Genomic DNA, 23,854 nt, shown 5'->3' with positions numbered 1-23,854 from the left:
CGTTGGTTAATTGACAAAACATGATTGTTAGTCAGTAAATTAGATAGGCGCCCCGTGGTTGTTGGTTCGTAATACTTATCATGATGCTCAATGAGTCAAAAGCTTACTCTAAGATCTTTATGTAAAATTATAGAGAACATCTTTGAGATACTTATAACATTGATTTTGAACTGCATTAAGGCTGCCTTTCCACTAAGGAAGTGCGAGAATGAAAAGGAACGTGTGCTACGCACCAATACGACCGCTTTTCGATTGATTTTCTGCATAACTTGAGTGCTACCTCCTACTCTCTATTATAAGTTGTACGCATCATTCTCGCACGGTTGTGACGGTCTTTGTAGCAAAGCACCGATATCCGAACCGAACCGGATTGAAACCCACGCGTGTAGTCCAAGCTTAAAATAGGGAAGTTCTGCACTGTGAGCAGTGGGTAGCATACACGGACAATATTTTATACATACTTGTATTATATGGGTGTACGCGTATTTGCTATGCCCGCATGCAATCTAAACAACTGAATTTTCCGGTCTGCAAGGCACTTTGATTTATTTAAACGGTTCACGTATATATCCACCTACTCAACTGACAACTACCTATAGATATGTAGAATGCAGGCTTTGTTTAAGCTGAGCCTCAGATTAGTCAGGAGCATAATTATTAATTTTGTACTAATTATTGATTGTTTGCGGGTTTGAATATAGCTAAGAGAGACTGTAATAACATAATATTACGTAATGTAGGATACTATAGTTGCCGATATAATTAATAGTCATCCATTGTGGGATATAAAGTCTTGTATGGGTTACCAAGAATACGTTTTTTTGCCACTGATATCTTGAGATCATTCATCCACCTCAACACCAAACACCTCAAGGATCTTCCAACGCTGCGTTTTTCAGACTTGAGTCGCCATTCCAGCCAATTGGTTGCCAACGTTTCAGGTATCATTTCTTTGAACTATGTAATGTGAACTGCCCATTGCCACTGCAGCTTCACGACTCGTGGAGCTCTGTCTCTCTCTCTCTCTCTAGGGATCTGCTTTGATTTCCTCTTCATTTCTAATTTGATCAATCATGTAGGGATCAAACCCCGGACCTCCCTACTGAGAAACCGACGTCTTAGCCACTAGGCTATCACCGCTTTATTTAGCACATAGTCTTATGTACTTATTTAATTGGTAGGTACTTATACCTATAGTTGACATGGCAATCGAGGTACGAAACGAGGGGGACATTAGCATGGGGGCTGTGCGGGTGTGCGGGGCGTTACCTCCCCGATTGCCATCTCGACCTGTTACGTACTATACTCTCTGTCTATCCCACGGAAGTATTTACGTTAATATCGGCTGGAGTGATTATATTGATTGGAATGTTTTTTGTGCGCCGCGCTGTCGGTATGCTGATTGAACTGGCCACAGTCTGAGCCCTTGCAATTAGTGCTTTGTCGGACGTTTGTTGGTATCCATATACGATTTAATATACCTACTGCGTGTAGGAAGAAAGAGTTTATTATAATAAAGGCTTTATTGAAAGTAACGGACTAGGCTTTTGCCATTTTATAGATTCAATTCTGTATTATTTCTTCTGTAGCACACAGCTCTAAAATACTTTGCATCAACCCAATTTTCTTCTGTGTTCAAATATCAACATGATAATCTATATCTATATTTCTATACTAATATTATAAAGAGGTAATGTTTGTAAGTTTGTTTGTAGGGGGTAATCTCTGGAACTACTAAACCGATTTTGAAAATTATTTTACCTGTAGAAAGCTACATTATCCCTGAGTGATATAGGTTTTTTTTTTCAAAAAAAATAGAGATCCCTACGAAAGTTGCAATAATGTGATCGTCTCATCTGTGAGCTTGCGTGGAGTGAGCTGTGTAAATAATTAAAGTTACACGAAAACAATGTTCAGTGGAAATATCCCTCAGACCTATGACAAAGCCTGACACCTCATTGAACAAGTTCTTCCTTAGGTTAGTTGTTGAGCGGATTTTTACCCAACCGTTTCATTATTTACCATATTCTTCAAAACGGGTAAGTACTATATAAGGAGAAGTAAATAAGTGTGAAATTAAAAGCGCCGGTCAAGGCATCTCATGGGAAATTTGACCGGAAAGGTTGGCGTACAAACGACAGAGACAACCTCTTTGTTTGAGGTTAAACATTTGCGAGCGTCGCACCAGGAAAAGAGAAAATAATAATTTTTAGATAGGTACAGTTCTTGCAATTATTCACGAAGGCGAGTGGCTCATGCTTGTGTTTAAGTCGTATCGGTATAAGTAAGGTACACTGAATGTGTGCGTTTGCGAGCGCTTGTTCGCTACTGATTGGTCTGACATGCACGCACACTTACGCCCCTTTCACACGGCAGTTCAGTTTTTTGCAGGATCCCGTTTTCTGCAGGATCCCGGTTGATGGCGAATGTGTTTGTATGATAGCGTTCACAAGATCATCCCGCATGCGGGATGCTAGCGAGCATATAAACACATTCGCCATCAACCGGGATCCTGCAGAAAACGGGATCCTGCAAATAACTGGACGCCGTGTGAAAGGGCTGTTACGCAATGCCCGCGTATCCGACGTAACCACAAGTAAAGTCCACTCGCCTTCATGAATTGCAAGAACTGTAGCAATAGTGACAAAATTTAAAACAAAAATTTCATTCAGTTAAATGTTACCCTCTGGCTCTGGTATGAGAATACCATAACCACGTATAATATTGCAGAAAAAAGATCCCTTGGATGTACAATATCCATAAGAAATAAATAATTCCATCACACCTTAAAAATTGCAGTTGATGAAGGGAAATTGCGTTTAAAAGACGAGCCGCCGCGGCAAAAACCGCAGCTAGGTAGTAACCATGTAGGCGATTACCCGCCGGTTAAAGTAATAACTGCACTTCGATTGTTTTTGTTTGCATTGGTAGGTATACTGCTCGGTAATTGCCTTTAAATCTATATGTTACGCTTTATGGTTGCGTTCTGCATTCATTCATGCACTCCAGAGACTAGAGTATGTCTTAATTACAATAGCGTATTTGTTTAAGAGAATTCTTGTTACTTTTTCAGCACAAATACAAAAAAAAATCCTCTAAAGTTTCCACTTTATATTCGTAATTGTCTTATAACTACCAACTTAGGTCGAAAGTAATAGAAAATTAACAATCATCAGTATATCCATAATGTCTCGATAAGTTACTTAACGATATTGTTAGGTAATTTTTTGACAAATGACAATAATACAGAGCGTCTAATGTATCGACAGATTAGATTACAGATAGGATTGATTATTAATTTCGATCGCTAGCCATCAAATGCCGGAACGGTTTTGTTTTCAAGTCTCTAGTAGGCATTGATTTATAAAACCTTCTAATCAAGATTTTCAGTTGATGCGAAAAGTAATGAGCGAGTTATTCAGTGCTTATTCCAACAAAATATGCATAAATATTTACCATGCGATTTCAATGTATGTATAGACTGGAAGGTTTAAAATCGCTGTGGGGCCAGACCTACGCCAGCACATTGCCTGTTATTTTTAACAACACAAGCAATTAAAATAAATACTGAGCAAACAACGGAACAACATGGACGTTTTATTAAATTTAATAAGCAAACGGGAGCAAGCATACATGCAGATATGGAACCCCTGCTGTTGTACTTTTATTTATGCATAAGCGTGGCCGCAAACACTCCGGTCACGTTAACCGGTTGATCAGCAATTAATGTTCCAATCCTCTGTGATATCCTAATCTATTGGACGTCAAATAAAACAGTTTTCATATGAAAAGGTGGCTTTTATGATAAAAATACGAATACAATTTAAATGTCTTGATGAGGAATCAAGGTACAGTACTTTTCCGGTACCTACACAATTATTATTGATATGTATCATTTTTTAATTGATAAACCATTTTTCTTTACAGGTAATCGTGTCGTGGAACCATCGTGGAACAGACAATGCGACAATCTAAGCTAACAAAAGCCAGAATCACACTCATAAGAGAGTTTTTTTATTGGTGATGTGTTGAAATGTAGGTATATATGGTGTTAATGAAGTGTATTTTATTTCGTTTCATTTCATTCCATTTCACAAAATATCCGGTATATACCTTCCGGTAAATAGTGGTCCGAGCATTTACGAAGCAAGTAAGGTACAAAAAATAGATAAGTAGGTAATAATAATTATTCTAGTCGATGAATAAAATAAAATCCCTTTATCCAAGTAGGTATAATTGTTTTAACTGTCAAATGTATGATTACTAATTTATCCTTTTCCACAGTACCTACCATAAAACAGATTCAGTCAATAGAACCAGTGTCCCAGCATTCTGAACCGGACCGGAGTGTTTACGAGGAAGCTAAAACATCGATAGCACTGTATTAATTTAAAATTAATGAAACAATAACACGCCCGTGTTGTAAGTGGGCAATTAAAGTCGGTAAAAAGAGATGCGAGCCCATTGTGATTCACATACATGTATTATCGCAAATCTTGGTTGAGGCAAAGGTTTGAACAATGTACTGAATAATTGAATCTGCTTTTCCTGCAAGCGATTTAGATTTTTAACTTGCAAGGAATTGAGTCTTATATTGTGTAAGAGCGTTTTTCTTCCACCATGGCTAATGAACATCGACCCTACAGTACTTACGCTTAGTAACAGTTAAGTCTTAAATTGATTCTGTTATTTAATACCCAAACGTTTCGAAAGATAAATATCTGTTTTCACTTTGAAAATAAGAGTAATTAAGCTCACAGATATGTTAGTACCTAATATACTATACTTTTTGCAATTTACATTTTGTTCTGACATTACATTATGTTATTTACTTACTGCTAACTTTTAAACTATTATACTAACTTATGCTCGTGACTTCGTTCGCGTGGACTACACAAATTTCAACCCCCTATTTTGTCCAAGCATTTCCACAGGACACTGTTTTTTGCTTTTGTGTACTTTTTGCAGCTCACAGTTACTTACCTACTCTTGAGATCGTCAGTCTACCCAGTCAGATCTACTCAGTGGTGGCTGACTTTGTAAGTATGGAGTCGTTCGGGTGGAATTACTAAAAGTCATATTTTATACTCGTAGAATCTGAGAGAGCATCGTTGTTATATTTTACATCAGCAGCATCTCTTAATTATATAATGTTAGCACTAAATTAAACTATAAACACGTTATTACGATCTTTATAATGATTGCTAAGACAAAAGCATTTAGAAAAATAAAGCACAAGAAAAGAGGACACAAAATGGGGTGCAGTAATTCTGAAAGGACGATGCCGCAAAGAAAGTACTTGACCATTAATTAAAGAGCATCGCGATTACTGCTGTAAGAATACAGAGAACAGAAATAACGCAGAGTATCATTTACACTAAATATTTTTTTTACTATTATTTCTCAATTTACCAAATATTTACCAAATATAAGTGATAGTGTATAAAGTGTAAGTGCTGAAAGAACACGTGAACAAAGTGTATTTCAAATCAAGAAAGAATGCGTCAATGGACAATTTCTTAGTAGGTATATAAGATAATTTATAAGTTTAGGTTAAAATAAAATTACTTATTAGTTATAAATTAGGCTAGATCGTAATACAATTGTGAATTGAGTACCTAATTGGTAAGGTCATAAGTACCTACATAGACATCATTGAATATTCCGAATGTCCAAACATTGAAAAATTCAACAGTTAAGGCCCTACATTTGAATTTTGTCATGATTTTATCAGAATTATTTATTCGCCGCGGAATCCTGTAATTAACTACTTAAATTTTATAACGATGATGATGCAAGACCGCGGCATGTGGAAGTCCCTACAAGAGACAATAAAGTCTATTGTTATCCTACGTAGGTATGGTTCTACTTAATAATGTTTGTCGTGATATTTAGTAAAACACCTTGATTTCTAGTTTTCTATTCTAAATCTATAACAACGGTTAAAAATATTTTGGAGATTTCATAGAATATGTAAAACAATATTCAAAAAAGTTTTGTTTTTTAAGAAACTTAATCTTCAGGGATCTTCTATCTAAAGGACTTTCAGAGATGCGTTTACATAAAAAAAGTTAAATCCATGTCTGAGAGCATAGATTAGTTGGAATCCATTTTACATGCGGGTTACTTTTATTTTAAGATTTATCTAAAAATAATATATTATTTGGATCTCCATAACTTATTGGACAGATTAAAAACTATTTTTATGCTACACGTTTAGAAGATTATGGCATTTACTTTATTCACTTTTAAGTCTCATAATATTTTAATCGCATAATATATTTTTAGAACCAACAGCCGTTATCATATTTAGATTTTTGAATAACAAATGCCATAAACGTTGTCACAAAAAAGCGGGGTGCTAGCCAATTTTATCCTCAGGGATTCTCGTGAACGCATTTTTATAGCGGTTCTATGCAGCAATATTTTAGGAACGGCTCTCTGAAATCCATGTCCGAGAGGACAGATTTGACATAGGTACCTATCTCGCTTGAAAATTTTAATTTAGAACTAAAATCTTAAGGACACGCACGTTCTCAGATCACCACACGATACGACAAAAACACGTTAACGGCTCTGACTCTGAGCATCATAAAAAATGATATTTCTACAAACTGTTTTCTTTTGTCGCCATGGCCACTGTTATTATGATGTTTTTGCAGTGACAATAATATAGTCACTATAAGAAACGGGTATGAAATTTCTGACAACGCACTGCACGACATACACTTGTGCTACACGACTGACGTGTCGTTGTTGGAATCGTCACGTCTCGTTGAAAAACGCACGATTAACGAGTTTGTCGAGTTGTTCAGTTCTACGTTGCGCATTGTAATCTTAAATTAAATCAGGGTGGTTCGTAAACCGTAAAAAACACAAAACTGTAAAGAAAATGGTAAAATAAAACAAGTACATATAATTATTTAATATTTTCACTTTTCATTAATGAATCAATACAATACTTATTATATAAAATTGTCTCTCTGTTATCTTTTTATATTCCATCCAGTTCACCGATTTTGAAAAAAATTAGTACACAGAGAGATAGCTTGGTATCGCGGAGAACGCCGAAAGTCTACTTATTTTTTATCCCGGAAAACCAAAGAGTTTTTGACCCACAGGGATTTTAAAATCTTAAATACACGGAGACGAAGTCGCGGGCCATCTAGTAAGTAGGTAAATACTACTAAAAGTTATTAAGTCATAGTACAGACATCTGATGTAGATATAGGTAATATAATAATTATATAATAATAAAAATATAATCATAGTTAAAATAATATTTTTATTTAATAGCTGGTGTAAAAAAAACCGGCGCGCAAGCCAATTTTTATCCCTGGGGATTGTCGCGGACGCATTTTATAGCTGCTCTATGCAGTTACATTTCACAGACGGCTTTTTTAAGCCATGTCTGATAGGACAGATTTGACTGAAGTCGTTTGGGGGATTTTATCCAGAATGCGAGCTTTAAAAAACGTAAAAATATATTTAAGTTGTCGTTTACAATTTCATATGAATAATAAAAACCTTTAAGTTTTATTAAGGGAAGTCAAAGTGATAACGAAATGAACACCACAACAAACTACGGAACCCTAAAAACAACCTAAAAAGAAATGATTGGATGGAGGAATATGTACAGAAAATTTGAAATCTCGCATTGGAAGAAAGAAGTAAAGAATGAAATTAATGATGAACATCGTAGAGGAGGCCAGGACCAACAAAGGGTTGTAGTGCCGAAATAAACAAACAAACAAACAAACTAACAAAACAACCAATACTTAAAACTTTTAAGAAGTTACTTAACAAAGTAGGTATTTTTGTATAATAATATGAATTGCGTGACGATAGTAATTTAGTTCTTTTTTTTAAAGTAAAAAGTCAATAATATTATCTACGTACTTAGTAATAGTTTGAATTAGTAACCTAGTTTTTTGTTTTGAGCTCATAAATTTAGTTACTCAAGTACCTACAGTAAGTGGTCAAGCCATAATTTCTTAATTTTTCTTACGTATATTTTTGAAGACGCATCTCTATGCGTTTCCCAGTTCTAACAGTACACTGATCAGATATTAATGGTCTGGTCAATAGTATGATGTAATTATTATAAATGTTGTAAGATGCAAGATAAAATGTTATTATTCCCCGCGCAAGGAACTTATTGGTCTGCCTTTTAATTGCGAAGTAGGTAGATGTATTATTATGTTTTTGTTTGAGCATAGTGGCTTGCAAAAACTTGAGTAAGTAGTTATTTTTTTAAATAAAATTTAAATTTAAAATTAAATTATTTGATTTTTTGGAACCTTTGGAAATTTTGAGCTGAATTCGTTTATTTTAATTCGATTTCAAATCTCCTCTCAGAATGAGAAAGGTTCAGGCGATAGTCCACCACGCTGGCCAGTAGCCGTGTACCAGTAGATTGTTATATTCCAAACACTTTTGAAAACTTCAAATCAAATCAAACTTCAAGGTTGATCCCTTGCCAGCTAAAAATGTACAGCAGCATGGTTCTATGCCCAGTGACTTTAAAAGTATCGAAGGATCTACTCTACTGTACACACCCGATTGTATAGCCAACGTGGTTAGAAAAATGAAGAGAGGTAAAGCTCCAGGTTTTGACGGGCTGAGCATAGAACACATCTTATTTGCAGGTTTCGATATTTTTCGTATTTTGGCGGAATTATTTACTTTTTGTGTAAATACTGGATATTTGCCGAAAAATCTTATGAGAACGTTGGTGGTTCCAATCCCTAAAAATAAAACTGGTGACCTTTCCAGCCTTAAAAACTATCGGCCGATTTCTTTAGGGACCGTTATAGGTAAAATTCTGGAAAGGCTACTACATCCAAGTATAAAAGGTAACGTAAAGGTTGACGACACGCAGTTTGGTTTTCGTTCTGGACTCTCAACAGATTCTGCAGTTTTCAGTCTTAAATCAACAGTTAACTACTACACTAACAGAGGTACGTCGGTTTATGCTTGCTTCTTAGACCTAAGCCGCGCCTTCGACCTAGTTAACTACCAGCGACTTTGGCAAAAACTAACAACATCGAATGTACCCAGTAAGACTGTAGACCTGTTGAGATACTGGTACGAAAATCAGACAAACTTTGTTAAATGGGGCGACGCCATCTCTAATGACTATATATTAGAGTGTGGCGTACGTCAAGGTGGGCTGACCTCTCCGGACCTCTTTAGCTTATACGTAAACGATCTGATTGAGGAACTTAGAAGTACAAGGATTGGTTGTCATATAGGTACAACTTGCCTGAATAATTTAAGCTACGCTGACGACATGGTACTTCTAAGTCCCTCAATCAGGGGACTTAGAAGATTATTGGCCATCTGCGAGCATTATGCAAGGGATCACGGCCTGAAGTATAATGTTAAAAAGACGCAGATGATGTTATTCCGCTCAGGTAGAGGTCCGGAGAGGATTCCGAAGGTTTTTTTAGATGGTGTACCTATTGAAAGGGTGGATCAGTTCAGGTACTTGGGGCATATCCTAACTGAGGACTTGCGTGATAACCGCGATATAGAACGCGAAAGGAGGGCTCTGGCTGTTCGGTGTAATATGCTCGCACGTCGGTTTGCACGGTGCAGTCCTGAGGCGAAGCTGACGCTGTTTAGAGCATATTGTCAATGCTTCTACACGTGTCAGCTTTGGTTCAACGCCACGAAAAGTGCACGTAGCAGCATCAGAGTGCAGTATAATAACGCATACCGCATTCTGATGAAACTGCCTAAATACTGCAGTGCGTCGGGCATGTTTGCTGACGCCAGAGTGCCCGATTATTTCGCGGTTGTTAGATCTCGTGTTGCGGCATTTTGGTCCCGCATCCGCGATTCTCAAAACGAGGTCCTCAGGGTATGCTCTGAGTGCCCTGAGAATCCCATACTGAAGTACTGGCTTGCCGTACATCGTGACAATAACCGTAAATAAAGTACGAACCTCCTATTTGGGGGCAATCTTTAATTTTAATTTAATTTAAATTTTATTATTGTATACTTTATTATTTTCATTTTATTATTATTATTTTTAACAATTGTACATTTGTATTTGTATTTACTTTTATGTATGTCCAAATGGGTTCAAGTTGCCTAAATAAATGACTATTTTATTATTATTATTATTATTAAAACATTATAGAGAATCATTAGTATGAAAGTAAAATACCTCGATGTTTTCATTCACCGTTAAAGCGAGTGTTATTTATTTGCTTAAAACGCACATAACTCGAAAAGCGTGCGACCTAATCCTGGACCCCCGAATACGAGGTTTTGACCACTAGGCCTATCCAGAAGTTTATACTTAGGCGAGTCAATTCTACCTAAGAAGTCGTTAAGATTATAAGCAGCTAGCCTTTCGGTTGCAAATTAGTTGATTCTGTATTTGAATAAAATAGTATGCCTTCAAGAGTTTACAGCAAGTGATTTATGATCATTTATGCTATAACCACAGTACAGTACCGAGCTTCGGTATTTGTGAATTATGTATATCCCTAAGACCTGTTGAAGTACGCCAAGAAGTTGTTTGCAAATGATTTATAAGCATCGGTTTCACTGAATTGTAAATAATTAAACGACTCGGACTGCGTACCTATTTAGCTATGCAGCTTTGATTTTCTTAACTTTCTACGAATAAGACCTCCCTCGGTTCTTACTTAGGCAGAGATTAGATAATAGTTTCTTGGTAAGTAGAGTTCGTTCAGTAAATAAATAATCTTCGTGAATTTGCTCAGGACTGACACAGTACCCTAGAGGTTAATAAATTTACACCGAGTTACTAATTTTTTTTACCTCTGTTATTAACAAATTTCATTGTTTTTTAATAATAAACAATGTTCCGTATGTTGCAAAACGCTGCAAATTTAATACACGTTACAAAACGGTAAGAACAACCTAATTCCAAATTTGCAGCGTGTTACTATTTTTTTTACCCTTGTTAATAACAAATTTCATTGTTTTTTAATAATAAACAATGTTCCGTATGTTGCAAAACGCTGCAAATTTAATAAACGTTACAAAACGGTAAGAACAACCTTATTATAAATTTGCAGCGTGTTACTAATTTTTTTGGCAGTGTTATTAACAAAAAACCCGTTTCACCCCTTTTCAACCCTTTCCGTACACCCCAGAACGCTGCAAAATCACACGATAAGTTATTTCACCATCTTTAAAAACCCCCTACAATTTCATCAAGTTACTAATTACTTTCGGGTTTTGGCTTTAATGACTGGCCTAAGATCACATACCCATAGATTGCGCTGTTATCATTAACTTCTAGTGTTGCACATAAAAATGTCAAAATATATTGAACGATGGTACGATGGAACCCTTCGTGTGCGAGTCCGACTCGCACTTATGCGGTTTTTACACCTACATAACATTTATAGCTCTATGTACATCGTTATCCATTCGATTTGTGCATTGCCCCAAGGTATGATGAGCCAGCACTCTCTGTATTAATTGCTGTTATACAAAATGGTCGCTGTCAATCAATATGTTTGACGTTGAAGACTTATTAGCGGAATTATAAGTAAAATGTAATTAACTCTTCACGTTTTAAGTTGGATCCGTCATCCGACACTTTAGGAGCAGTGAGCACCGTAAGTACTTAATAAAAAGTATGCATCAATTTATAGTCAGAACTTTCGAGATGCGCATTTTTATTGATCGTTCTAGAGAATTTCGAAAATGTAGGGAGATGAATAGGTACAATCAAAATAATAAATTGTTACAGGTACGCGGCAGAAAGTAATGTACATCGGCCTTTAGAATGACATTTCGGCTTTGTAGAGCGTTGTCTCTGTCACTCATACCTGTATGACGTTTTGTCGGTCTCAACGACAGAGACAATGCTCTACAAATCCGCTATCTCCTTCTAAAGGTCGATGTACATTATTTTCTGTACTTACTTACCAAATATCATCATGATCCTGATCAACCCATCGCCAGCCTACTACTGACCAATTGTATCCTCTCAGAATAATAAGAGTTTAGGCCATAGTCTGCCACACTGGGCCACTACGGATATGCAGACATAAGTTTCATCAGCTGGTCATCTGATAAAATCGGCTGTTTTAAAAGTCGGCGAATTCCACCATAAAACGCACATTAACTCCGAAAAGTTAAAGGTGCGTGACCGGGATCGAACCCGCGACCGCCCGAACAGAAGGCCGACGTCTCTTACCGCTTACACTAATTAAATATACCCTAAGCTTAAAAAAAATTCATTTCCTTTAAGAACAAAACGTTCCTTCCCAACGGATTCCTGCATAGGTATACTTGCTTCCAGTAGAAGCTACCAGTTAAAATAACACAAAGAGCTTACAAGGTCCACGATGCCTTAAGGGAATATTCGTGATTCTGCTCGTAATAAGGCGCGTACAACTCTGTTATTATACTGTCACACCGAACTGGTTGGAATAAAGAATAAGCCATTAACTAGTGATACACCTACTTTGACGCGGCGCAGACGATAATTACGGTGTGTTTTTATTGGACTGACACACTGATAAATCAACAATGTGGCAAATGTGTAATTGTTGACGGTTGACGACCTCTCTGACACAGTGGTAAGCGCTGCCTGTCCCAAATTTGCTTTCTGGTAAGAACAATAATTATTTTGAAACAAGCTTATCCCCGCGATTTCATCCGCGTAGACTATACAAATTTCAAACCTCTATTTTACATCCTCAGGGGTTGAATTTTTAAAAATCTTTTCTTGACGGATGTCTGCGTCATAATGCCAAATTTCAGTAGTTTGTGCTGTGTGTTGATAGATCAGTCAGTCAGTCAGCTTTTCTTTTTATATTTATAGATTAATAATTTGCGGGTTTTTCTCTGCTCTGTCTGTCTGTCTGATATCATCGTACCAAGGCAATAATGTACAGCCAAGCGTTTAGCGTTCCGGTACGAAGCGTAGAAACCGATTAGGTGTTTTACCTCTTCAAATTTTTTACTTCCATCTTAAACTGCAACGTCACCTACTTACCTCCGTTACAGATGAGATCGCAGTCAAGAGCTAGCTTGTTATCAGTTCCATACTAATATTTAAAACTAGCTGATGCCCGCGGCTTTGCCTGCGTGCATTTAGAAAAGTAGCCTATCCGTAGTAGCCCGTCTCCAGGATGCAATGTACCTATCTCTGTACCAAATTTCGTGGGATCACCACGATTTAGGAATACAATTTCTTACAGCATCAGGGTTGAGGAGTTGGATGCTTGCGTCCTCACCCCGATTGCCATCTCGACTTGTCGCGTACTATGTATAACTTTCCAATACAGTGCAGTGCTCAGACAAGCCGCCAAGCGCTTACGAGCACGAAGAAATCAATATTGTGTTTTTTCTGTTTGTGTGGAAAAAAAAAAAAAAAAAAAAATACGACACGCCTGCAGCACACTGCTGCAGTTTCTAAACGTTGACATTTCACTTTAAATCACCGGATATTATTCCTCCTGCATTGCTTCAGAGTCCCCGACCTGCAACGAACGTATTAAAGACTTGGACAGTCACATCGCGTGGCCACAGCGACACCCGATGGCTACTACGAAACGACAGTATATATTTTGTACCTAGCTGATGCCCACGACTTCGTCCGCGTGGATTTAGGTTTTAAAAATCCCGTGGGAACTCTTTGATTTCCGGGTTAAAAAGTAGCCTAAATGCCACTTTCCAGCTCTTCTATATCCATGCAAAAAATCACGTCAATCCGTTGCTCCATTGCGACGTGATTGAAGGACAAACCAACAAACAAACACAATTTCGCATTTTTATAATATGGGTAGTGAATAGTGATGATATAATATGGGTAATGATACAAGCATTAGTGTATTATGTACCTATAGTACGTGACAGGTCAAGATGGCAATTGAGGAGGGAACGCCCCGCACAGCCCCCGCACTAATCCGGCGCGGGCGAGTGCGTTTGACGTGCGGGTGTGCGGGGCGTTGGGTTGGCTGGAAGAGATCACTTTAGTGATAAGGTCGCCCTTTGTTTTTTAAGTGTATCCTGTATTCTTACACTCTGTAAATCTATTAACAATAAAGTTGTTTTAAATTAAATTAAATTAAAGAATTTAGTTTATTTTACACTGACACTATAGTGTTTCGAGATTCAAAATCTATCAACGTTGTCGAAATATGTAATAATGAAATATCATACTAGCCTACTGAGCTAGATGGCAATTTTGTGGCTAAGCACAATACTTTGCTAGGCCGTACTTACATCAGTCCTTATATTACAATCTCCATCGCCCGTCACTGCGGTCACGCGTCGTTTTCCCAAGCCTTAAGACCGTATGCGGTTCACTGGCAATAAATTATACAATTGGTGGAAATTTCGACTGGATACATTAGGGAATTGTGGTTGTTTAAATTTGGTAACAATTGATCCAGCGTCTGCGAAGTTTGGAACTAAACACGTAACTTGTGGCCTGCCGACGTACTAATATTGTGCCAAGACCACTTTGATAACTTCGCCTATATTAACCTACAGCTAAGTATCGTAGATATACCTACAATATTAATTGTTAAGCATATAACAGGGCGTTATGATAAGTTTGGATCGTGAGGTTTGAGTTTCTCAGTTTACTGAGTGGAACTTTGACTGACGATGATGAACTTACATTTAAAATTGATGACTTTCTTAAAGCAATCGGCTTTACCTTCAAATCTAAATCTATAAAAGGAAAATCTGACGGATTGACTAACTGACTGACTGATCTATCGACACACAGATTAAACAGTAGTCCAGTGGGACGGATCAGGCTGAAATTTGGCATGCAAATATAGCTATTATGATGTAGACATCCGCTAAGAAAGGATTTTTAAAAACCGGCCAAGTGCGAGTCAGACACGCGGACGAAGTTCCGTACCATCAGTACCCTTAATATAAATGCGAAAGTGTGTTTGTTTGTAAACCTCCTTCAATCACGTCGCAACGGAGCAACGGATCGACGTGATTTTTTGCATGGGTATAGTTAAGGACCTGGAGAGTGACATAGGCTACATTTTATCCCGGAAAAATCAAACAGTTCCCCGGATATCAAAAACTGAAATCCACGCGAACGAAGTCGCGGGTATCAGCTAGTTATCTATAAAAACTGCAAGAAAATCACGTTTGTTGTATAGGAGCCCCTGTTTTTAGTACCTATTTGTTGTTAAGGCGGCAACAGAAATACATCATCTGTGAAGAAAGCTATTATTATTGTCACTGCTTTTACTTGATTAAAATAATTGAGCCATTAAAGCCTAATTTACAAATTGATCTGCTATTCAGGTGAGCGAAGACTGGGGTAAAAAGTAGTTTAATGTAAAAAATAGCCATATAGTTTCCCACCTCTATACAAGTAAGTATATGGATAGATTCTTGAATTCGCATGGCTGGTGATTGGTTGTCATGCGAGTACAATCCTTACTGCGACCTACTTTCAGCGGAGCCCTGTACACTGTACTGTGTTTTCTTGAACCGTTCAGTTTGTTGGGCATATGCAAAGCTTTTTTAATAAGAATACGAGCGCGGTTTATATCTTCCCTTCGTCTCGGGGAAAATGTCAGCAATCTGTGGCAAAATCCTACTTTATTGTTATTGTACCGCATTTATTTCGAGGCTAAACCGGAAAAGATATAAACCTGGGAATCGGTTGAAAATAAATAAAGTCGCTGGTTGGTCGGGAGTCGGGACGCACGGGGTCTTATGTACGGGTGGATTGCTGAGATAACAATTATTGGTCTGTTAGTAAGGCGGAAAATCGCCCAATAAACTGGAGTCGACTGTTGATAATGAAAACCGCTAAGTAGGTACCTACCGCGACAGGTTGAGATGCCAATCGGGTACACGGCGGGAGACGCCCCGCACACCCGCACGTCACCGGCGCTATCCCGCACCGGATTAGCGTGGGGGCTGTGCGAGTGTACTGCGTTCCCTCCCCGACTGCCATCTGGATCTGTCGCGTCGCGTGCGACAGTGGACATCTGTCAGTTGAAATGACGACGAGCGATTAACTATTAACAGCGATTAATTATTAACAGCAAGTAACTCGGCATGTGTCAATATGTCATAGGCACGGGATGTTCGCGCTCCCGATCGGCCCGTGATATCACTGGGGGCCATGCCTGAAAATCAGCGCTGCAGTCGACCGGCTGCAGCAATAAGCTGAGGCAGCGCCCCGTTCGGCCAAGATAGACAGTAAGCTAGTTTTAAGAAGTGGGTGCCTGGGTCTTGGGGAACCAGGGAGCACGGACACTGGTCGGCTCCTTGGTTCCCCAGGGACTACGGCACCCTACCTGTTTCTACCTATTTGTAAATTTGGCTGAATAAAAGGTTTTTATTATTATTATTATTATTATTACATATTAGAAATTTAGCTACCAAATTAAATTGTAGGAATTCAAACTTCTTTGCAACTTAGCGTCTAATTAAATAAAGGATCAAAGTGCTCGAGAAATCTTGGGCCCGACTTTGGATCTTTCATGTTCTTAATCCAATTTTGTTTTTTTTTCCTTTAATGAAAACACGGGCAAGTCAAGTTGAAAATCACTAAAGTAAAGGCAGAGTTCAAAGCTGCAGATTTGGCGCCATTTCGAAATCTTACTCTAAAGGCGTAATTGAATTTCAGACTCCGATTGGATTTTTTTTAATAATAATCAGCCTTAAGATTTATAAACAATGCATAATGAATACCAACGCATTCTTGCTGCACTACAAAGAATACGTAGACCTGTAAATAATGTAGGTACCCAATAGTTTTCAAATATGTATAAATATATTATGACTATATTTCCATTGTTATCTCTACCTGTAGAAATTGAACGTTATTCAAGTATAAAAGGGGTTGACGAACTCTGAAGGTACATAATTATTATATTTCAATCGGAAGTGAGTAAGTATAACAAAAAAAATTTAAGTAATAGCTTGGGCACTTTGACTTTTCGAACAAATGTAGATAACATGGCATGGATGCCAATAAAATAACGTGGCATCAATACATATTATGTCGCAGAGAAAAGAAAATTTCTGAAAAGAAACCCAAAAAAATGCTAAATTATTAGGTAAACATGTAAGTAGGTATATTAAATACTTTTTTTATTTACCAAAATATCTAAAAGAAAGAGTCATTACAAGTCCAATCTATCCAACTAAATCAATTACAGTACCTATAGTCCGCGACAGGTCGAGATGGCAATCGGGGCACGAGGCGGCGCGGCGTGATGCCTCGGACACCCGCACGCACGTCACCAACGCTCACCCGCACCGTGTTAGTGCGAGGGCTGTGCGGGTATGCGGGGCATTCTCTACCCGATTGCCATTTCAACCTGTCGCGTACTTATACCTACATGCAAAAATTGACTTCACTTGAACAAATTCCTTCGCGAAGCTCTGGCGCTGACGATTTACGAAAAATTAAATTGTACTAAAAAGCACCTCACATTTTATTCATCGCTCGCCTTCCTCTCAGACGTGAACGAGTGCCGATGCTCACTGCAAGATTTCCCCTAACATAAGAGGACTGCTGATGTACTTATCGTGTTGTACTAGAAGTGCCAGCGAGTTGAACATTTTAATGATGTGATATTTTAAATGCCACGTACCACGAACAGAACGACCAAAGCATAGGTTACCACATACCTTCCCATTGAAGACGAATTCGAAGACATATTGGCCATGCCAGTATGGATATTTAATAATACTAAGTACTATAAAAAATATCGCACTAATAATACAATACTGTCGTAACTCAAAAAATGACTTTTTTCAGAATCGACGAAAAACTGATTATTCACTTCCTGTTATAGATAATAAAAAAGTAAATACTTTATAAGGTTTATAAATAAAATTAACGCAAATATCTTTTACCAATTATTTTAAAAATTACAAGTAGCAACTGTAATTCGCAATTTTTGAGTTAAGACTGTATTTCTGAAAAAAGAGTTTTCAGAAAGAATAATTATTTTTAGTTGTATAGTTATTGTTGAAAATTTTTGAGTTACTACAAATAATAGGTGACTTTTTCCGTATGGTTTTGAGTAAAATTTTGTAGTTACAACAATTTTTAAATTTAGTTTTAAGTTTTATAGTTCCCTCCAACATAATAATTTTCACATTTAGGTTTGGAAATTGATAAATAAAACCAGATAATCAAGAAAAATCAATCAGATAATCTGTTTTTATTTATAAAAAGTAATAATCAAAATGTTATTTCACCAATTTGTGCCCATTTCAACATAAAATAACAAAATATACCTTCCAAAACAATAAACAAAATTTGTCTTGAATACAAAAAAACAGAGCCAATCAAAATATTTATTGTTTTACTTAAATAATCAGCTATTATTGTAACTGCACTGAAATTGTACGTAGTCACTAAATTGGAGCTAGGCAAAACAAATAAAAGTATACTTAATACATCAGTCTGTTACTAATAATTAGCATCAAAATGGCAGTAATATTTTTTATTTAAGTACTTAAAATAATTAACCAGTCAAATCTCGAAAGTATGATTCCTGGGAATTATATTTTTGTCGAGCAGTTCTTTCGTGTCTTTTTTATATTTTGATTCAATTGTTTATGCTGGTGTCAAAGCAACAGAAAATAATAACGTTTGGTTTCCAGCTCGTCATGTACTACGTACTAAAACATTTTAGTAATTTCCATCTTCGTAAGAAGTCTTATAGAAAAAAGTACTTGGATGTTCCTTTTCAATGCAAAGCATCTTTGTACCTACTTTTTAAGATCTTTTTTTGTAACCTGTTATTTGTGTTTTTGTAGTGCAATAAAAAATATACATACAAACATCTTAATGTCGTGCCATTATACTTGGTTTCTATCCGTGTTCACATTAAAATTACTACCCCACTGTTGTTGTAGTGATTTAAGGTCAAAAAATTTATCATAAGTCATTTCACTGACTCTATAGGGTTGTCCTGTCTTTTAAGCGGTCTGAATTAAGGTATAATATTAGTGGGAGATAGATTGATCCAGATGAAAGGAAGCACTTTACTTGCTTTTCTGTCACCCTCGTTTTGAGAGTGACCACGAATCAGAAATTTATAAGTTATACTTTAACATTCATTTTTTGTACTGCGTAAGTGTAAGGAGATACTTATTATTTTGCTGGCCGCGGAAATTATCAAAATAAAATATGAAATCCAGTTCTTAATCAGGATTAGCCTGTGTATTTTTTTCTATATGCAACTTCCATTTTAGTCCCAATTCTTCCAATTTTCAGAATAGGTTAATCGTTTTCCTTCTTCTGGTGATTGGTTGACGTTGTTTTTATCACCATATCAACAAGCAATCGCCCACAATGCATACTGATTCTACAAGAAAAACAAATATTAATTGAGTAAAACACCTTAAATATTGTATGTCACCTACAATGTAGTAACTCAAAATTATTAAAAAAAAACGGTAAATGACAATATTCTCATTTTTAAATTTATATGTTCGAATACGTCATTTTAAATGCTGTAATTAACAAATAAGTATTTGTTTAAATATTAATAAATTATCACAAGAAATAAGCTAGTTAAAATGTTTCAGCAAAACAGTATTAAGTCTAAAATTACTTACTAAACCAACAAGGAAGTCGTAAGTGAAAATACTATTTTAAATTTCATTTCTGTGAATCGATAATAGTGTAATAACTAGAAATACACCTATAAACTAGAAATATCTATTTAGGTTTAAATCAGCTATAATGTATTAACTCGAATTAATAGTTGAACTTTTACATACCTGATTCAACAATATCGTTCCAATTAGAATTAATGCGGTCTAAACCGTAAAGTGTCACGTCCTTTTTCGTCGAATTTAGATGTAACTAAAGATGATGCAATATTGGTTAGGGTATCACGATAGTTGGTCAATCATGAACACTGACTCACGGCGCCATATCTTATTTGTTTCTTACACTATTCTAACGACGGTATTATTGGCGTGTAGGGAATTGAATTTTACGTTTGAATATGGTCTTATCTCAAATTTGACATATTTTGAGTTACGACAGTATTGTATCATCAGTGCGATATATATTTATAGGTAGTCTAAAATAAAAGCATAAGACGTAAAATTGGTGTCTTTTAAAATAATGTACGTGAATTCAAAACTAACTAGCTGATGCCCGCAACTCCTTCCGCGTAGATTTGGGTTTGTAAAAATTCCGTGGGAACCCGTTCCTTTTTCTAACTGACTCAGTAGACTAGTTTCTAACTCACCATGATTTAGGAATGCAATTCCTTACAGCATCAGGGTTGAGGAGCCGGGTCCTCGAGTTCAACGATACATTATTTAGATATTTAATAGGTAAGTACCTACCTACCTCCAATATAAATTTATAACCGATAGTTTTAAATCCCATTATTTTTAATAGTCAGATCCCCTGCAGCATCAGGATTGAGGAGTTGGAATCCAATCGATAAAAAAATACGCAAATCGGTTCAGAAATCTCGGAGATTTCGGTGTAGGTAGTAGATAGGTAGATAAAAAACACAAACAGCACTTTTTTGAAAGTCAGTTAAAAAGTAGCCTAAAGTAGCCTTGAGTCCGGATATTAATCCGTATCAAGACTCAAGAACCGCAACGCGTGCGCGAACTGAGTACAGTACTCAGAAAAAGGACCCCGGATGTGTTTGAAAGTCAGTCGGGCTAACGTCGCTCGATGAAATAATAGAGTAAAGCCATTTTACCATACATGTATAATGGAAATCACTCACGATAGTTTAAACTCTAAACGCTAAATATCATAGCTAATCAAAAAAAAAAAAGGCTTTTCCAGTAATAAAATTATGTTGTGTCCGAAGCTGATTTAAAGCCCTCGGGTAGCTTGAAAGATTTTCATATTCAATTACAAATAGACAAGTGCGTCTCGAGTGGCGCCTTTGACATCTTCACGGTTTGAGAGAATATTAAGTCTCTCTAAACGCCCTTATCAAATGGCCGGAGACAAATTAGCAAACGGAAACCTAATGAATAAATCTTATGCCGTTTGAATCTTGAGAGCCGCTAGTTTGCTTGATCATATTTTAGGGTTGAGTACCTACTTTACCCTACCGTAAAGTCGTAGCAAAACGCTAGGCTCAAGAAGCACAATTGGAGTGTAAAAACTAAAAACCCCTTAAAGAGATTGACTTATAATATACCTATCCAGCAGTAAGTATTTATCAGTTAGGATGACCACATGTCTACCTATTCTTTAGAATCTTTTTCATAAAGCTGCCTTTGTAAAGATTTTTAGCGAGGGATGTATCTAAAACTCACCACCAACAGCTAACCAACCATCTTTGTTCTGGTAGAAAAAAAAACCGGGCAAGTGCGAGTCAGACTAGCGCACCGAGGGTCTGTACTACAGTCGTATTTTTTCGACATTTTGCACGATAAATTAAAAACCGGGTCATCTGTGATGGAAAGGCAGCCATACATACGATACACCGTCCAAGGTCATACTCTAGATAAGATTACGGTAAAGTAAAATTACTAACACTCTTTAGTTTTTTTATCATCGTTACAAATATGTACCTTTTTTTTGTAACGCTGGGAAATGCGTTTACGCATCCCTCCCTCCTGGACGCCAGCCAGCTAACCAGCCAGCCAACCAACTGGAGGGAAGGTATGTGGGACTCGCCGGCCGAGAGGCGACCGGAATACCCACTAAAACCCAACGGCATTCCTGCACGTCGCCTGGCGACTGGGTCACGGGAACGCCGAAGCAAACCACCGCGACCCAGTCAGTGACGTCCACCGAAGCGGACCCTCCACCTCCTCCACGCACGTCCGAGGTGCACCAACTATGTGCACCTCACCTCCCCCGGAGACGCAACGGGCGACAACGCAACCGTGCACGTCGCCCGAGTCTCAACCTCCGCCTCGTCCACTGTGCCCTCTGCTAGTCAGAGGGACACGCGGAGAAACCTCCCCCTGCCAGGTCATTAGCCATGGCCAACAATATCCCCGAAGAGAGATTATTAGCCATGTTACCGGGGTGCACCGGCCCGAATACTGCTCTTCCCCTCGGATGCCCGATGCATCCAAAAGGGACCAGCAGCACCCAGGCACACTGGGAGGTTACCTGGCTGGCACCTGTACCTTTATGTAACTAATATTATCCTGTAGGAACCCATACTCAGGTAGGTAACTACCCCGTAAATAATCATTAAGTCAATATTATTGATAATACATTATTATCTAAAAACTTTTATCTATAGGTGAAATCAATAGAGCAGACCTTTATCGTTACTGTAATAAATATTTCATGCCAATAGCTTCGCAGGACTTGCTTCAAAGATCAAACGAAATATATGCAAAGGGGAGCATGAAGCATCTCCACAACAACGTCACCTATGTGCATATACCGAGATATAGAGGGGATATAACGCATTATATGCAAGCTTTGTGTTCCTATAGCAATGTTGTACGTAATTAGCTTAAGCGTTTTAACTAGGGAGGGATAAATGAAATTTTAAAATTTTCCTAATGAATGTTTAGATTGGATATACAAATTTCATAGCTTTGTATTTGAATTTAGATTGAGTATGGGGTCCCTAAATAGGCCTTTCATTCACCTCTTTTGTGACATGTGTCCAAATAAAGGAACTTTTCATCCCCTATACGACGAGGTACGTTATTACGCGTAGTATTGCTTCCATAATGTAAGCAGTACGAGATCAAAAGGGATTAGTATTAAATGCAGAAATATCCTATTCCTGTGTCATCCTATATGGCAGCTAGTAATCAACCAAACTGGAATGAAACTGTGACAGCCTAGTGGTTAGGACGTCCGCCTTCTAATCGGAGGTCGGGGGTTCGATCCCGGGCACGCAGCTCTAACTTTTCGGAGTTATGTGCGTTTTAATTAATTAAATATCACTTGTTTTACCGGTGAAGGAAAACATCGTTTGGAAACCTGCATGCCTGAGAGTTCTCCATAATGTTCTCAAAGTTGTGTCAAGTCTACCAATCCGCACATGGCCAGCGTGGTAGACTATGGCCAAAACCCTTCTCAGTCTGAGAGCAGAACCGTGCTCTGTAGTGAGCCGGCGATGGGTTGATCATGATGATGATGAATCAATCAAACAATTTTTTAAAGAATTTCGTATCTAAGTAGTAAAATTAAAAATATTTTCATTTCATCGATACACTTATTTCATTGTAATTCATTACCTACGTACTATTACTGAACGTACGTACTAGTACGTAATATTACTGAATAATAATAATTATTGTCGTGCGTCGTTGGGAGTCCTCCTTACCTACCTGACAGAAATCTCTTAATCCATTTTTGTTGCCCATTCAAAGTGATTCAAAGGATTACGCTAACAATTTCATAATAGCCTTTTTCGACCTGTCAACTAACTGTCAAATTATCAAACGGATGCATTGGAAGAAAGAACAGCTGAATGTTAAATTGAGAAATCGCGTGTAAAGGGGTAAAAGGGTTCAGTTTGCGGTGTTGTTTCTTTTTTTGTCAATCCGTTTGTAAATGTGTGAATTTTAAATTTAAAATCGTCTGGCTCAAAACAATTTCAAAGAATCACAATGCTGTCATTTTATTGTATTTTTGGGCTGCATTGAAAGGGTTGACACATTTTTGTTGCATTTCGGCGACAACGAAAAAGCGACAATTTTGTTTAATTTTAAAGTTGGTAGGTAGGTACTATTATTATTATCATCATGATGATCAAATCATAGCCGGCTCACTACAGAGCACGGATCTCCTCTCAGAGTGAGAAGGGTTTTGGCCATAGTCTACCACGCTGGCTATGTGCGTATTGGTAGACTTAATATTATAACGTGTGAATTTGGTAGTGGCTAGTTTTTTTTCAAATTCGAATCACATACCTACTTACCTAATAATTTT

At 37.3% G+C, this 23,854-nt stretch overlaps 1 protein-coding gene across 1 annotated transcript; it reads left to right on the top strand.

Moving 5' to 3' along the window:
• The first annotated feature begins 9,292 nt into the window (after window positions 1–9,292).
• LOC138403050 (uncharacterized) lies at window positions 9,293–9,940 on the top strand. The gene has a single exon (XM_069502005.1). It carries the CDS (start codon window positions 9,293–9,295, stop codon window positions 9,938–9,940), a length of 648 nt encoding a protein of 215 aa, XP_069358106.1.
• The last annotated feature ends 13,914 nt before the right edge of the window (window positions 9,941–23,854 follow it).

This window comes from Maniola hyperantus, chromosome 11, assembly GCF_902806685.2.
Source record: "Maniola hyperantus chromosome 11, iAphHyp1.2, whole genome shotgun sequence".
Classification (NCBI taxonomy): Eukaryota; Metazoa; Arthropoda; class Insecta; order Lepidoptera; family Nymphalidae; genus Maniola; species Maniola hyperantus.
The sequence above is the reverse complement of the archived record's forward strand: the minus strand, read 5'-3'. Positions and strand labels throughout refer to the sequence as shown.